Consider the following 17,723-nt stretch of genomic DNA (forward strand, 5'->3'; position numbering starts at 1 on the left):
TTTCTAAGAGTCAGCTTTCCCCATCTTTTATCTTTCCATCTCATTCTGGTACATCTTCATGTCACTGCGTGTTATTTCCTTACTGATGGGTGTTGGGGGGCTGAACCACATGGACCTGTCTGAACTCAGCCCTCCAAGGAGTTTTCATACTCAACATGACTCTCCCAGATATTGCAAAGACCAAGGGAAATAGGTGATAAGAGCAGGGCTTAAATAAGAATATTGGAGCTAATATTATTGCCAAATAATCCCAATACAAATATTAGTTTGCACCACAGAGCTCATGAATGTCCTTGCATGTGAGAGGAAGCAGGATATATAATTGTAGTCAGCAGCTAATGGACCACATGAAGGATGTGAGGCCTGAGGAGCCATCAAGCTGCAGGCACTGTGAGAAAACATAAGCACCAAGTTCCCAGGGTGCATGCAAACGTGCAAATTTTACAAAAAGGCCTAGGCAGTGGGTGTGTGGTGTTGGTCTGCTGTGCTCAGAGGAAACCAAATGCAAATTGCTATATTTTGTAGAGGTTTTCGTTTCCAGTCTCCTTTTGTCAAGAAACTAGAGACTTGCTGCAAGAGGCTGGGTACCAAGTGGGGGCCAAGGCTGTTTAGTAACCTGTTTTAGAGAAGGAGGTAGAATGCTCACCACAGCACTAACCAGAGGAAGTTGTCTGCTCAAGATCGTTGTGAGACTTCTGATCATTGCATCTGATGGAACAGTTTGTGACAGAGGTGAGTCCTCACTTGAATCTTCTAAAGACAGAGATGGAGAGGTGAGAGGAACTGTGAATGATCAACCAACTGTCTCCTATGCTGCCATTGAGCTGCATGCTGACTGGGGGTGGAGAGGAGGGCAAGTTTTGCAAAAAGAAGACAGAACACAAAGTGTTAGGTCAAGAACTGCTGAAGCTAAATCCTGGTCTGCTATTTGAAAGCTTCTTGGGAAACTGCTTCCCCGTGAAATGAGAAGAATGTAAAGCCTATTGACTGTGGGGGTGTCATTTCATTTTCATTTTAATTTCTGCCATTTTTCCAGTTTCCAGGATCACTTTGTCCTTCCTCCCATATTCCTGTTTCCAAACAAAACTTAACATTTTGATTGTGTTTCTTGTCTTTGTTTCTCTTCTCAAGATCAGATTCTGATACCTAAACTTTTCAGATTTAAGCGACCATTCAAATGTTTTTCCAAATGCACACATAGACACACAGGCACACACACACACACACACACACACACACACACACACACACACACACACACAGAGAGAGAGAGAGAGAGAGAGAGAGAGAGAGAGAGAGAGAGAGAAGGGGGAGGGAGAGAGAGGGGGGGGACTGTTTCTGCTTTCAGCTTTGAAATACATATCATTTCCCTCCTGGTTATACACATTATTCACTTTGTACTTTCCTTGTCTCTTTGGATGACTAAACTGGCCTACCATCTTCTACATGGATCATTGAGTGGTAGGGCCAGCAGACTGCCCTTTTCGTGGGCCACTGCATTATAACTTGAGATGGTGCACCTCTCCATGTCCTCTCAAAGTCTTTCTGTCATCTTATTTATGAAATCTTCCAGACTTACAGAGTTATTGGAGATTTTAAGGTTTGATCCTGGGTCCCAGCAGTCCTCACAACCTAGATTCAGCCTCCTGTCCAAAATGGGCCAATTAAAGAGAACAGTAAGTAATTCTGCAAGTAAAAAAGGAGATTTAGTCACTGTGGACATAATGGAGGAGGAACAGAGAAGTCTGATGACTGTCTCTCTCCTTCCAAGTACCTCCAGAGTACCGATGTGAAGCTCAGGTTTAAATAGAAGGCCAGAGTCATGCACAGCTAAGCAATGTGGTCCAAGGTTGGTCCCACTCATTACTGACCCCTCATTGTTTCTCAGGTCCAGTCTCCTAAGAGGTAGTCTGGCAAACTGCAGAACCATGTGAAATGTTTTCCTGGAACACAACTTTTTTTTTTCTGGCTGGCATCTGGACTTTAGTCTTTCCCTTCTTGAAAGAAAAAAACAATCCTGGGGAAATTCCAGTTCCTTGAGGTCCATTGTTTCATTAATTTGATAGCCAAATGGATCACAACTTTTTACAGGGATGTTCAACTTTTTTTTTATACTGCTACTTGATGTTGCCATCTTCAGAAGTGTTGGGATGCATTTATAGGTGCCCTGGGATGTGTGTAGCCTTTAGGTGGCATGTTGAGCAGACCTAATTCACAACATTAGGACAATTGAAAAGATGCCATTATGCCAATATGTAATCAACATACCTGTGAACCAAAGAAGTTAACCAATGATGGAAATCATTCTCCATGCTGATATATTATCTACTTGACCTTGCATTTGTAAAGGTCTTGTTGATGCTATCTTAACTGCAATAAACTCATCTATGCAACCGCCCTGTTGTAGGTGGAAAACAATATTTCATAGTAATTGTCCACTGCCTCAGGCTCTTGGTGTCTCTCCAAACATACCTTAGTTTCTTTTAACTGACATTTACATTTGACCTCTATATCTGGCCTACTAGATAAAAACTCTTAGAATGCAGTACTAAGCCCGAAAGACATCCAGATTCCATAGGCCCTAAAGCTAAGAATGTTATACACACATGAATCTGATAGGAGAGATTACCCTAAATTATAGCTTATGCACCTTGTGACTCTCCTGGTATATTCTGTAAATAGATGTACTCATGACTTTATTTTGTTTTGTAATTTCAACTATTCACATCATCTCTTTTACAACAGAATGCTGATCTTTATGGTAGTTTCTGGGCCTTGTCTGTTATATTGTCTGTTTATTTCTTGTAAAGCACTGATAGCTTATGCAGATAGATCCTAGTTGGCTTCATTTTCAGTTTAGAATACAGATATACTTCATTTCATTAAACAGAAAGGGCTGGCAGAAAAGATTGCTTTTATAGCCAGAAGCATAAGAAAGCAGAAAAAAAAAAGAAAAAGTGAATTTGCCATGTCACTGTTATTTTCCTTATAAGACAGGGTCAACAAGGCATAACTACCAAAATAACTGATTGGATTCCCATTAGTGACTTTGGTTGTTATTTTATCCGGAGGCAGTCTTAAGGCAGAGAAACTTTATTGCTGTGCAAAAGGAAGCTAAAACATTTGAGGATTTGAACACTCTGCCTTCCTCCCATAATTTCTTAGAAGGTTGGTAAAAAGTTAAGGTTCCTTTAGAATTTTATTATGAGTGATTCCACTTTGATTTTTAGACTATTTTATTGGGGCCTAGTGTAGTTTAGTTGAATTTATGGAATACTGTAATTTTATCTTTCTGTTTGTATGTTTGTTTTGAGACAGGATATCACTATCTAACCTTGGCCGACCTAGAACTCACTGTGTAGAACAGGATGGCCTTTAACTCACAGAGATCCACCTGTCCCTGTCTGCTAAGTTCTGGGAGTAAATGTGTGAACCACCACACTTTTCTGGAATACTGTAATTTTAAATAAACATGTTAACATCTTTCTTCTGAGTTTGCTTGTATGATACCATGGACTTTACTGGTTGTAGCTTTCAGAAAACTTTTTGTGTTCTGGGTAAAAAGGAACACAGTTAACTGGCCTAACTTATTTTGCCCCTTTGTTGTTTCTGCTGGCCTTGGAACTGACATTGAATGTGAAAGTATAGCATCAAACTTGAGACTAGGAAACACAAGGAAAGGGGGGGGGGAGAAATAGTTTGCGAAAGTTTATGAGGTGGTTTGAATGTCCATAGGCTCTTGTGCTTATTTGGTCCTCAGTGATAATGCTGTTTTTGAATGCCATGGAACCTTTTGAACATAAGGACTGTTAGATGTAGGGCCACAGATACTCAAGGTTATGACACAGGGTTAGAAAGTTATAGCCCACTTCTGGCTCCTCTCTGCATCTCTGCTGCCTGATAGGCTGAGATGTACACAACAAGCCTCAAGGTCCTGTCACCACTGATGACACCCCAGATATCATTCATCTCCATGAAACATGAGCAAAACAAGTCCTTCATCCCTGAAGTTGTTTTTCATGAGGTGTCTGGTTGAATGATGAGAAACTGATAGACCTTGATCTAATCAGTTATATGAGACAGATAGAGACATGTAGTGCTGTAGTATATAAAATTCTATGCTAATTGACACCTAGGTTTTGGCCCTAAGAAGTGGCTGAAAGATATCTGCAAAGACATAGGAAATACTCTTAGTTTTTTTTTTTTTTAATATTTTTATTTTCTATATTCTTTGTTTACATTCCAAATGATTTCCCCTTTCCCGGATCTCCCCTCCCCATATGTCCCATAAACCTTCTTCTCTCCATCCCTTCTCCAATCACCTCCTTCCTTTTTCTCTGTCCTTATATTCCCTTCCCATGCTACATCAATCCTTTCCAGGATCAGGACCCTCTCCATACTTCTTCATGGGAGTCATTTGTTATGCAATTTGTGCCTTGGGTATTCAGGGCTTCTGGGCTAATTAATATCCACTTATCAGAGATTGCATTCCGTGTGTATTCTTTTGTGATTGGGTTACCTCACTTAGGATGATATTTTCCAGATCAAACCATTTGCCTAAAAATTTTGTGAATTCATTGTTTCTAATTGCTGAGTAGTATTCCATTGTGTAAATATACCACATTTTCTGTGTCCATTCCTCCTTTGAGGGGCATCTGCGTTCTTTCCAGCTTCTGGCTATTATAAATAAGGCTGCTGTGACCATAATGGAGTATGTGTCTTTATTGCATGCTGGGGAATCCTTTGGGTATATGCCCAGGAGAGGTATAGCAGGGTCCTCTGGAAGTGTCATGTCCAGTTTTCTGAGGAACCTCCAGACTGATTTCCAAAGTGGTTGTACCATCTTACAGCCCCACCAGCAGTGGAGGAGTGTTCCTCTTTCTCCACATCCTCACCAACACCTGCTGTCTCCTGAGTTTTTGACCTTAGCCATTCTGACTGGTGTAAGGTGAAATCTCAGGGTGGTTTTGATCTGCATTTCCCTAATGACTAATGATGCTGAGCACTTCTTTTTTTTTTTTTTTTTTGTCTTTTTTTTTTATTTGATATAATTTATTTACATTTCAAATGATTTCCCCTTTTCTAGCCCCCCCCACTCCCCGAAAGTCCCGTAAGCCCCCTTCTCTTCCCCTGTCCTCCCTCCCACCCCTTCCCAGTTCCCCGTTCTGGTTTTGCCAAATACTGTTTCACTGAGTCTTTCCAGAACCAGGGACCACTCCTGCTTTCTTCTTGTATCTCATTCGATGTGTGGATTATGTTTTGGGTATTCCAGTTTTCTAGGTTAATAACCACTTATTAGTGAGTGCATACCATGATTCACCTTTTGAGTCTGAGTTACCTCACTTAGTATGATGTTCTCTAGCTCCATCCATTTGCCTAAGAATTTCATGAATTCATTGTTTCTAATGGCTGAATAGTACTCCATTGTGTAGATATACCACATTTTTTTGTATCCACTCTTCTGTTGAGGGATACCTGGGTTCTTTCCAGCATCTGGCAATTATAAATAGGGCTGCTATGAACATAGTAGAGCATGTATCCTTATTACATGGTGGGGAATCCTCTGGGTATATGCCCAGGAGTGGTATAGCAGGATCTTCTGGAAGTGAGGTGCCCAGTTTTCGGAGGAACCGCCAGACTGTTTTCCACAGTGGTTGTACCAATTTGCAACCCCACCAGCAGTGGAGGAGTGTTCCTCTTTCTCCGCACCCTCTCCAACACCTGCTGTCTCCTGAATTTTTAATCTTAGCCATTCTGACTGGTGTAAGATGAAATCTTAGGGTTGTTTTGATTTGCATTTCCCTAATGACTAATGAAGTGGAGCATTTTTTAAGATGCTTCTCCGCCATCCGAAGTTCTTCAGGTGAGAATTCTTTGTTTAACTCTGTACCCCATTTTTTAATAGGGTTGTTCGGTTTTCTGGAGTCTAACTTCTTGAGTTCTTTATATATATTGGATATTAGCCCTCTATCTGATGTAGGATTGGTGAAGATCTTTTCCCAATTTGTTGGTTGCCGATCTGTCCTCTTGATGGTGTCCTTTGCCTTACAGAAACTCTGTAACCTTATGAGGTCCCATTTGTCAATTCTTGCTCTTAGAGCATACGCTATTGGTGTTCTGTTCAGAAACTTTCTCCCTGTACCGATGTCCTCAAGGGTCTTCCCCAGTTTCTTTTCTATTAGCTTCAGAGTGTCTGGCTTTATGTGGAGGTCCTTGATCCATTTGGATTTGAGCTTAGTACAAGGAGACAAGGATGGATCAATTCGCATTCTTCTGCATGCTGACCTCCAGTTGAACCAGCACCATTTGTTGAAAAGGCTATCTTTTTTCCATTGGATGTTTTCAGCCTCTTTGTCGAGGATCAAGTGGCCATAGGTGTGTGGGTTCATTTCTGGATCTTCAATCCTGTTCCATTGATCCTCCTGCCTGTCACTGTACCAATACCATGCAGTTTTTAACACTATTGCTCTGTAGTATTGCTTGAGGTCAGGGATACTGATTCCCCCAGATTTTCTTTTGTTGCTGAGAATAGTTTTAGCTATCCTGGGTTTTTTGTTGTTCCAGATGAATTTGATAATTGCTCTTTCTAACTCTGTGAAGAATTGAGTTGGGATTTTGATGGGTATTGCATTGAATCTGTATAGTGCTTTAGGCAAAATGGCCATTTTAACTATATTGATTCTACCGATCCATGAGCATGGGAGGTTTTCCCATTTTTTGAGGTCTTCTTCCATTTCCTTCTTCAGAGTCTTGAAGTTCTTGCCATACAGATCTTTCGCATGTTTGGTAAGAGTCACCCCAAGATACTTTATACTGTTTGTGGCTATTGTGAAGGGGGTCATTTCCCTAATTTCTTTCTCAGCCTGCTTATCCTTTGAGTATAGGAAGGCCACTGATTTGCTTGAGTTGATTTTGTAACCTGCCACTTTGCTGAAGTTGTTTATCAGCTGTAGGAGCTCTCTAGTGGAGTTCTTTGGGTCACTTAGGTAGACGATCATGTCGTCTGCAAATAATGATAGTTTGACTTCCTCCTTTCCAATTTGTATCCCTTTGACCTCCTTATGTTGTCGAATTGCCCGAGCTAGTACCTCAAGTACAATATTGAAAAGATAAGGAGAAAGGGGGCAGCCTTGTCTGGTCCCTGATTTCAGTGGGATTGCTTCAAGTTTCTCTCCGTTTAGTTTGATGCTGGCTACCGGTTTGCTGTATATTGCTTTTACTATGTTTAGGTATGGGCCTTGAATTCCTGTTCTCTCCAAGACTTTAAGCATGAAAGGATGCTGAATTTTGTCAAATGCTTTTGATGCTGAGCACTTCTTAAGGTGCTTCTCGGCCATCCAAATTTCTTCAGGTGAAAATTCTTTTTTAGATCTGTACCCCATTTTTAATAGGGTTATTTGGTTCCCTGGGGTCTAACTTCTTGAGTTCTTTGTATATATTGGATATTAGCCCTCTAACAGATATCCTTTCCCAATTTGATGGTTGCCATTTTGTCCTTTTAACAGTGTCCTTTGCCTTACAGAAACTTTGTAATTTTATCAGGTCCCATTTGTCAGTTCTTTATCTTAGAGCATAAGCTACTGGTGATCTGTTCAGGAACTTTTCCCCCGTGCCCATGTCCTCAAGGGTCTTCCCCGGTTTCTTTTCTATTAGTTTCAGTGTGTCTGGTTTTACATGGAGGTCCTTGATCCACTTGGAGTGAAGTTTAGTACATGGTGATAAGAATGGATCAATTCGCATTCTTCTGCATGCTGACCTCCATTGATCCAGCACCATTTGTTGAAAAGGCTATCTTTTTTCCACTGGATGTTTTTGGCTCCTTTGTCGAAGATCAAGTGACCATAGGTGTGTGGATTCATTTCTGGATCTTCAATTCTATTCCATTGGTCCACTTGTCTGTCACTGTGCCAATACCATGCAGTTTTTAACACTATTGCTCTGTAGTATTGCTTGAAGTCAGGGATACTGATTCCCCCAGAATTTCTTTTGTTGTTGAGAATAGTTTTAGCTATCCTGGGTTTTTTTTGTTATTCCAGATGAATTTGAGAATTGCTTTTTCTAGCTCTATGAAGAACTGAGTTGGGATTTTGATGGGGATTGCATTGAATCTGTAGATTGCTTTTGGCAAGATGGCCATTTTAACTATATTAATCCTGCCGATCCATGAGCATGGCAGATTTTTCCATTTTCTGAGGTCTTCTTCGATTTCCTTCTTCGGAGACCTGAAGTTCTTGTCATATAGATTTTTCACTTGTTTGGTTAGAGTCACACCAAGATGCTTTATACTGTTTGTGGCTATTTTGAAGGGTGTCATTTCCCTAACTTCTTTCTCAGCCTGCTTATCCTTTGAGCATAGGAAGGCAACTGATTTGCTTGAGTTGATTTTATAACCAGCCACTTTGCTGAAGTTGTTTATCAGCTGTAGGAGTTCTCTGGTGGAATGTTTTCGGGTCGCTTAAGTAGACTATCATGTCATCTGCAAATAGTGATAATTTGACTTCTTCCTTTCCAATTTGTATCCCCTTGACCTCCTTATGTTGTCTAATTGCTCTAGCTAGAACTTCAAGTACTATATTGAAAAGATATGGAGAGAGAGGTCAGCCCTGATTTTAGTGGGATTGCTTCAAGTTTCTCTCCATTTAGTTTGATGTTGGCTACCGGTTTGCTGTATATTGCTTTAACGATGTTTAGGTATGGGCCTTGAATTCCTGTTCTTTCCAATACTTTTAGCATGAAAGGATGCTGGATTTCGTCAAATGCTTTTTATGCATCTAATGAGATGATCATATGTTTTTTTTTTTTTGAGTTTGTTTATGTAGTGGATAACATTGATGGATTTCCTTATATTGAACCATCCCTGCATCCCTGGGATGAAGCCTACTTGATCATGGTGGATGATCGTTTTGATGTGTTCTTGGAGTCAGTTGGCAAGAATTTTATTAAGTATTTTTGCATCAATATTCATAAGAGAAATTGGCCTGAAGTTCTTTTTCTTTGTTGGATTTTTGTGTGGTTTTGGTATCAGCGTAATTGTGGCTTCTTAGAACGAGTTGGGTAGAGTTCCTTCTGTTTCTATTTTGTGGAATAGTTTGAAGAGTATTGGTGTTAGGTCTTCTATGAAGGTCTGATAGAATTCTGCACTGAAGCCATCTGGTCCCGTGCTTTTTTTGGTTCGGAGACTTTCTATGACCCTTTTTATTTCTTCAGGTGTTATGGGACTGTTTAGTTGATCTATTTGATCCTGATTTAGTTTTGGTGTCAGATATCTGTCTAGGAAACTGTCCATTTCCTCCAGATTCTCCAGTTGTGTTGAGTATAGGCTTTTGTAGTAGGATCTAATGATTTTTTGAATTTCTTCAGTTTCTGTTGTTATATCTCTCTTTTCATTTCTAAGTTTGTTAATCTGGATACTGTCTCTGTGTCCTTTGGTTAGTTTGGCTAAGGGTTTATCTATCTTGTTGATTTTCCGGGTTTTGTTGATTCTTTGTATGGTTCTCTTTGTTTCTACTTGATTGATTTCGGCCCTGAGTTTGATGATTTCCTGCCTTCTACTCCTCATGGGTGAAATAGCTTCTTTTTGTTCCAGGGCTTTCAGGTGTGTCATTAAGCTGTTAGTGTATGCTCTCTCCATTTTCTTTTTTGAGGCACTCAGGGCTATGAGTTTTCCTCTTAGCACTGCTTTCATTGTGTCCCATAGATTTGGGTATGTTGTGTCTTCATTTTCATTATGTTCTAAAAAGTCTTTAATTTCTTTCTTTATTTCTTCCTTGACCAAGGTATCATTGAGTAGAATATTGTTCAGATTCCACATGTATGTGGGTTTTCTGTTGTTTTTGTTGCTATTAAAGACCGCTTTTACTCCATAGTGATCTGATAGGAGGCATGGGATTATTTCTATCTTCTTATATTTGTTGAGGTCTGTCATGTGACCAATTATATGGTCGATTTTGGAGAAGGTACCATGAGGTGCTGAGAAAAAGGTATATTCTTTTGCTTTAGGATAGAATTTTCTATATATATCTGTTAAATCTAATTGGTCCAAAGCTTCAATTAGTTTCATTGTGTCCCTGCTCAGTTTCTGTTTTCCTGATCGGTCCTTTGAGGAAAGTGCAGCGTTGAAGTGACCCACAATTATTGTGTTAGGTGCAATGTGTGCTTTGAGCTTTAATTAAGTTTCTTTTATGAATGAGGGTGACCTTGCATTTGGAGCATAGATTTTCAGGATTGAGAGTTCTTCTTGTTGTATTTTTCCTTTGACCAGCACGAAGTGTCCCTCAGAGTCTCTTTTGATGACTTTGGGTTGAAAGTCAATTTTCTCTGATATTAGAATGGCTACTCCAGCTTGTTTCCTGAGACCATTTGCTTGTAAAATTGTCTTCCAGCCTTTTACTCTAAGGTAGTGTTTGTCTTTGACCCTGAGGTGTGTTTCCTGTATGCAGCAAAATGTAGGGTTCTGTTTATGTATCCAGTCCGTTAGTCTATGTCTTTTTATTGGGGCATTGAGTCCATTGATGTTAAGAGATATTAAGGAATAGTGATTGTTACTTCCTGTCATTTTTGACGTTATTTTTTAAATTTGATTGGTTAACTTCTTTTGGGTTTGATGAAAGGTTACTATCTTGCTTTTTCCAGGGTGAAGTTTCCCTCCTTGTATTGGTGTTTTCCTCCTATTATCCTTTGTAGGACTGGGTTTGTGGATATATATTGGGTAAACTTGGTTTTGTCATGAAATATCTTAGTTTCTCCATCTATGGTGATTGAGAGTTTTGCTGGGTATAGTAGTTTTGGCTAGCATTTGTGTTCTCTTAGAGTCTGCATGAGATCTGCCCAGGATCTTCTAGCCTTCATAGTCTCAAGTGAAAAGTCTGCTGTGATTCTGATAGATCTTCCTTTATATGTTACTTGGCCTTTTTCTCTTACTGCCTTTAATATTCTTTCTTTGTTTAGTACATTTGGTGTTTTGATTATTATGTGACGGGAGGTATTTCTGTTCTGGTCCAGTCTGTTTGGATTTCTGTTGGCTTCTTGTATATTCATGGGCATCTCTCTCTTTAGGTTAGGGAAGTTTTCTTCCATAATTTTATTGAAGATATTTGCTGGCCCTTTAAGTTGTAAATCTTCACTCTCATCTATGCCTATAATCCTTAGGTTTGGTCTTTTCATTGTGTCCTGGATTTCCTGGATATTTTGGGTTATAAGCTTTTTGCATTTTGCATTTTCTTTAACTGTTGAGTCCATGGTTTCTATGGTATCTTCAGCATCTGAGATTCTTTCTTCTATCTCTTGTATTCTGTTGTTGATATTTGCATCTATGTCCCCTGATTTCTTCCCAAGGCTTTCTATCTCCAAAGTTGTCTCCCTTTGAGTTTTCTTAGTTGTTTCTACTTCTGATTTTAGATCCTGGATGGTTTTGCTTAGCTCCTTCACTTTCTTGTTTGTGCTTTCCTGTAATTCTTTAAGAGATTTTTGTGTTTCCTCTTTCATGACCTCAGCCTGTTGACCAAAGTTCTCCTGTATTTCTTTAAGTGATTTTTGTGTTTCCTCCTTATTGGCTTTTGTATTCTCCTGAATTTCTTTCAATGATTTTTGTGTTTCCCTTGCAAGGGCTTCTAACTTTTGATCCATTTTCTCCTGAATTTCTTTAAGTATGTCCTTATGTGTTCCTGTACCAGCATCATGACCAGGGATTTTAAATCCAAATCTTGTTTTACTGGTGTGATGGAGTATCCAGGACATGCTGTTAAAGGAGAATTGGGTTCAGATGTTTCCATATTGCCTTGATTTCGGTTAGTGATGTTCCTGCATTTGCCTTTTGCCATCTAGTTCTCACTGGTGTTAGATGGTCTTGTCAATGCTGGACTCACCAGTGCAAGCTGCCTCTTCCCAGGTGGCCTCTGGTGCACAGCTTACCTCCTGCACTGCCTGGAGACAGAGTGCTGTGGCCCAGGCTGTTCAGATCCTGAAGCAGACACCTAAAGGCTCACGCTGGGGCCTGCTGGATTCACCAGAGCACACTGACCTCTCCCAGCCGGCCTCCCAGAAGCCCCTCTTGCCTCTTGCAGGACCTGGAGATGTGGCGTTGCCGCCCAGGCTGTTCTGGATCCGGAAGCTGAGAGATCTGAGGGCTCCTGCCAGAGGCCTCAGGACTGGAACTTAAGCTCCGTGCCACCAGAGCAAGCTCTCAATACTCTTAGTTTTACATCTAAAATATCAACATATTTTGTTCATTTATAATCTCAGAATTTTTCACCATTTATGGCCTCTAACTTTTCACTGCTAACCATTCACTGCTACTCATCTAGTCTAAGCAACTCATCCGTCTGTCACTCACAACAGTGCAATATTCTCTTTTTAATTTATTTTGTGGTGTCTCAAAATACCTGTAATTCTAGCCTTTGGGATGAAGAGATAGGATAATGAGAAGTTCAAGCTAATTTGTTTCTACATAGTGGGTTTCAGGATATCCTGGGCTTTGTGATATATACTGTTTTTGAACATTTTAAACATTAGGACTGTTAGATGTAGGGCCACAGAGACTCAAGGTTATGACACAATATGTATGTCTCAATATATGTTTCAAAGGAAAACAATATCCGAGGCAGCACTGTATAGGCCACTGACTCTTTTTTCGTGTTGTTTCTTCCTCTCTGCAGTACCATTTCCAGACATCTCAGCCTCTTCATCCTTGAATCCTTGTCTCCTCTGTTCACTAGGATGTCTATGCTCTTTACAGTTACTCCAACCTTCTTTTGCACCGACCTTAACAGTAAGCTGACGGAGCAGTAGGACGTGTCTCATTCATTATTCTCCTCTTAGGGACCATGTACCAAAGGCTAGAAAATAATGATGGTATGTGTCTATCTAGTTCCCTAGTTTTGTGGTGTAAAGCTTCTTTTATCTTGACTGCTGGCAACTACAAACACTTATCAGATATGTGTAACATTTAGCCTCTGTTCTAGTTACCTGGGTCAGAGTACACTGGCAGGAGGTTTTCAGTGAGAACACAGTTCTTGCTTCAAAGGGAATAAAAGTGTTTACTTTGGGCAAATATGAGAGATCATGGGCCAGAAACAAGTACGTAAGTTTTTTTTTCTTATGAATCTGTAAGTGGTTACATGAACTTTTGTTAGTCACAGAACAAATAAAAGTCAGACGTCAAAGACCAATGCACGTACCAAATACATTGGCAGACACATTAGGTAAATGTGTTACAGCAAAGTGAGGGAAATCTTCGCCTTGCTTTAGAGCACACCTTAGTTCTTGGCTTGGTGGATATTAGTTCCTGTTGAGAACATATTTCAAAGGTCTTTCTTGATAGTCACTGGAAGTCTTAGGTAAGATACAGGGCTCAGTGATAAAAGGCTATAAAAAGGACTAAAAATAACTCAAGACAATCTTGGCTCTGCAACAATTTAGCTCTCCATATCAATTCCAATCAATAAATCATTTCCCAGTATTTTTTAATACAGGTAAAGCTTTTGGTGGAAGTGGGGTGAAGTGGGGTGAGGTGGGGGGGACTCAAGTTCTTGTAGTAGAGAGAGTGAAACTCAAGCAGGGAAGTTTTCAGAGCAAGGTGTAGACTGTAGGTGTTTTACATTGAAGGCTTTTCTTCCCACTTAATCCACTCCACCCCTCCCCTAGTTTGACTGCTGTGAGCACCCATCCTCTCAGTTACTGTCACTTCAGTCTCTGCCCTCTAACAGGTTTTGGTGTTCTAAACCAGCAAGACTACCTCTAGTTTCTTTCTAGACCCCATTCATGCTAACTGGGAAGGGTCTTTCACAACTAAGTTTATAGACCACACAGAAGAGCTTAAAACTACCTGTTTCATTATGTACCAACCTTGTACATTTTCTAATTCTCTCTATTTAGGTGTCTGATTCAGATTGCCCATACTGTAGTCAGCATCACCGAAGAAAATGACATTCTTCCAAAAAGATCATAAGAAATGGTAACTGTCTCTGTATGTCTGGCCCTGACATGAGCCAGACAGATGTATATATACATTTTCTGTTGCCAGAGTTTTCAGAGCTGTGTCTCTGGAGCAGATAATGCCCTTGCCCTAGGCCATATCTTCATTCTCCAGCCCATTTCTAATGACTGAATGAGGTGGGGGTGGTATAAAGACTCAGCAGAGATAGGATGACTCTGATGGCTGTCACTTATTTTATTGCCCTTCCTCAGTCTTTTATTGCCAACCTTGTTACAATTATATCTTATGCCATGATCTTGTTTGTCCTTGAGGGCAGAATGCCTATAAATTTTTTGAGATGGGTTTCATGAGGCCCAGGGTGACCCAAAATTAGTTATATCTCAAAGGCTTATTCTGAACCCCTGATTCTCTTGCTTCTGTCTCTTAAGTGCTGAGGTAAGTGCTACTATGTTTGGTTATCCATGTTAACCAGAAATTCCTCTTCAGGTTGACTGGCACAAACTAGAGAGTGGAATAGGCTTTGAGAGTGGCTACTGTACTTTGGAATTTCATTATAATACCAGTTGTCTGCTGTGTGACATCTGTCCCCCACTGTCATGGCAGTAGGCATTTGCCATAACAATGTCTGGAAAAAACAAAAGGAATGAAAAGAGAATGTGTTCTAATTCCTGGAATATATCCTGGAATATATCCACCCATTCCTAGAAAAGACAGGAAGAGAGCTAGCCAGAGGTAATGCATATAATCCTGGCACTGTGGGAATAGGGACAGGGATCAAGAGATCACACTTACTCTCAGCTACACAGCAGTTCAAGCCTGGCCTGAGGTCCTTGGTCCTTTCCAACTCTATCACTCTCCTCACAAAATAACAATACCCCCTTTCTTCTATGTATATATGTATTTATGTATGTATGTATGTATGTATGTATGTATGTATGTATTTATGTATGTATGTATGTATCTATCTATCTGTCTATCTATCTATAATCTATCTATCCATCTATGTATTACTGCATACTTTCATTATTTACATTTCAAATGTTATCCCTTCCCAGTTTTTCCCTCTCCCAGAAATTCCATATCCCATTCCCCCTCCTCCTACTTCTATGAGGGTGTTTCCCCCCACCCATCTTCTCACACTTTCCCACCCTCGATTCCCCTACAATGGGGCATCTATTGAGCCTTCATAGGACCAAGGACCTTTCCTCCCATTGATGCTTGAGGAGGCCATCCTCTGCTACATAATGTTGCTGGAGCTATGTGTACTTCTTGGTTGGTGGCTTAGTCCCTGGGAGCCCTGGGGGAATCTGGTTCGTAGTTATTGTTCTTCCTATGGAGTTGCAAACCCCTTCAGCTCCTTCAGTCCTTTCTCTAACTCCTCCATTGGGGACCCCACATTCAGTCCAAGAGTTGGCTTCGAGCATATGCCTCTGTATTTGTAAGGCACTGGCAGGACTTCTCAGGAGACATATCAGGATTCTTTCAGCAAGCATTTCTTTGCATTAACAATAGTGGCAGGGTTTCATGGCTGTATATGGGCTGACTGAACAAAGGCCATCTAGAGACTGTCCTTCCTTTTCTTTATCAACATATTCTTCCTCTTCATTTCTTTCATGTACTAACTAACCTCTCATACCACAAAGAGTGGTATAGTTGATTTGTGATTTTTTTCTCTTTTTATTACTGCTCAAGAATAAACATATCGTTCACTGCCCAACTGGTCATGTCATTGGTTCTACAAACCTAAGTAGGGGATGAAGATTATGCCTGGGAGAAAAATTAGTAACACTTATATCCAGCAAGCTGAATTCTTACATTCTCAAGGCTGCATTCTTGCCTGTTTCTGTGCTTCCTTCACAAGTAACAGCTTCTGATAAACAGCTGGTGCCCACACTGTGACACTTACCTGCTTCTTTAGGACACAGCCTGTGTCACAGGGCATGGCTGGTGCCTGGGTTGTGGTAGCTATAGACCAGTCCAATATACCTGAATCTAGGGAAAAGGAAAGGACAAGCAGGAGACTGTAACTCTTTAGATGGGAAGCATTGATAATACAGGCTTCAGTTCCTTGAAAAACATGTTGCCCCACTTTCTCTTTTCCTCTTAAAATGTGAGACGAGATCTCATATATCCCAGCCTGGTCTTGAACTTATTATGTAACCCTAAGGGTGACTGACCTTGAACTCCTGGTCCTCCTGCCTCCAACTTTAGAGAATCCTGGAATTATTGGAGTGACCCACTCTACTTGGCTTTTCAGTGTGATACTTGAAAGAACATTAAAAAATAATTGGAAAACAATATATACTTATTCAGTGCATGGTTTGAGCTGAGTAATGTACCAAGTACTGGTCATGCATTATCATATTTGTCCCTCCAAGTAGTCCCATGAGGAAGATACATTTTATTTTTTCGTTACTACTACTCTTACTCTTACTACTACTACTACTACTACTACATTCTAACTGAAGTTCCCCCTTTCTCCCCTCCTCTCCTCACAGTTTCCCATCCCACCTCCCTTCTATCTCCCCCTCTCCATCTACTTCTCTGTTTCTCTTCAGAAAAGAGCATGCCTCCCATGGATATCAACCACACATGGCATAGCAACTTGCAATAATATTAGCAATTTCACTTCATATCAAGGCTGGAGAAGGCAACCCAGTATGAGGAAACGGGTCCCAAAAGTCAGCAAAAGAGTCAGGGATAGCCCCTGTTCCTACTGTTAAAAGTCCACAAGAAGACTAAACTACACAGTTTTAACATATATGCAGAGGACTTAGGTCAGTCCCATGCAGACTATGGTTGTCAGTTCAGCCTCCGTGAGCCCCTGTGAGCTCAGGTGAGTCGATTCTGCGGGGTTTCTTGTGGTGTCCTGACACCTCTGGTTCCTACAATCCTTTCTCCCACTCTTCTGCAGGATTCTCAAGCTTTCCCAAATGTTTGATTGTGGGTCTGTTTTCATCAGTTTCTGGATGAATCCTCTCTAATGACAGTTGAACTAGGCACCAATCTATGAGTATAGCAGAATAACATTTCATTGACTTTTCCCCCAGTGATGTTTGGTTCTATCCTAGGTGTCTGGATCCTGGCCCTCCATGCAGTGTCAGGGGGTAGGATCCCTCTTGTGGCATGGATCTCAAGCTGGAACAGTCATTGGTTGGTCACTCCCACAATTTTGTTGCCATATTTACTCCAGAATAACACATCAGGAAAAATTGTATGTCAGAAGTTTCCTGGCTGACCTGGTGTTCCAGTCCCTCTGAAGGAAGCATTGCCTGGTTAAAAGAGATTTCTATGTATCCCCCATTGCTAGGAGTCTTAGCTAGAATCATACTTGTAGATTCCTGGGAGTTTCCATTGCACCAAGGTTTCTAGCTTGTCCCAAAGATTCCCCCAGTTCCTTATCTTTTCCAGTATTATCTTCTCCTATGTTGTCCCCACTTGATCTTTCCAGTTCCTGTCCCTGCTTCCACACATAGTGTCTATTTTATTTCCCCTTCCAAAGGAGTTCATGCATCTCTCCCCTGAACCATCCATGTTACTTAGCTCCTCCTAGTCTGTAAGTTATAGCATGGTTATCTTTACTTTGCAGCTGATATCCACTCATATGTGAGAACATACCTATACCATGTTTGTTATTCTGAGTTAGGGTAATTTTTTCTAATTCTACCCATTTGCCTGAAAATTTCGTGATGTTGTTTTAAACAGCTGAGTAATACTCCATTGTGTAAATGTACCACACTTCTGTTATCCAGTCTTCACTTGAGGGACATCAAGGTTCTCTCCTATTTTT

At 40.6% G+C, this 17,723-nt stretch overlaps 1 protein-coding gene across 12 annotated transcripts in view; it reads left to right on the forward strand.

Annotated features, from left to right (window-relative positions):
• Window positions 1-529: 529 nt before the first annotated feature.
• The window catches only part of LOC127682840 (chitinase-like protein 3), a 67,396-nt gene continuing 50,202 nt past the window's right edge, over window positions 530-17,723 (forward strand). For 8 of the 12 annotated variants that reach the window (XM_052179529.1, XM_052179534.1, XM_052179536.1 and 5 more), the window contains exon 1: window positions 634-732. Coding sequence is in view for 1 of the 12 variants with exons in the window: in XM_052179539.1 (XP_052035499.1) it covers window positions 639-732 (94 nt within the window). In the remaining 11 variants the exon portion in view is untranslated. Of the gene's footprint in view, window positions 733-17,723 lie in introns of all 12 variants that reach the window. The other 4 variants (XM_052179535.1, XM_052179530.1, XM_052179539.1 and 1 more) reach the window with 3 other exon arrangements.

The sequence above is a fragment of the Apodemus sylvaticus genome, chromosome 4 (assembly GCF_947179515.1).
Source record: "Apodemus sylvaticus chromosome 4, mApoSyl1.1, whole genome shotgun sequence".
NCBI classification, from domain to species: Eukaryota; Metazoa; Chordata; class Mammalia; order Rodentia; family Muridae; genus Apodemus; species Apodemus sylvaticus.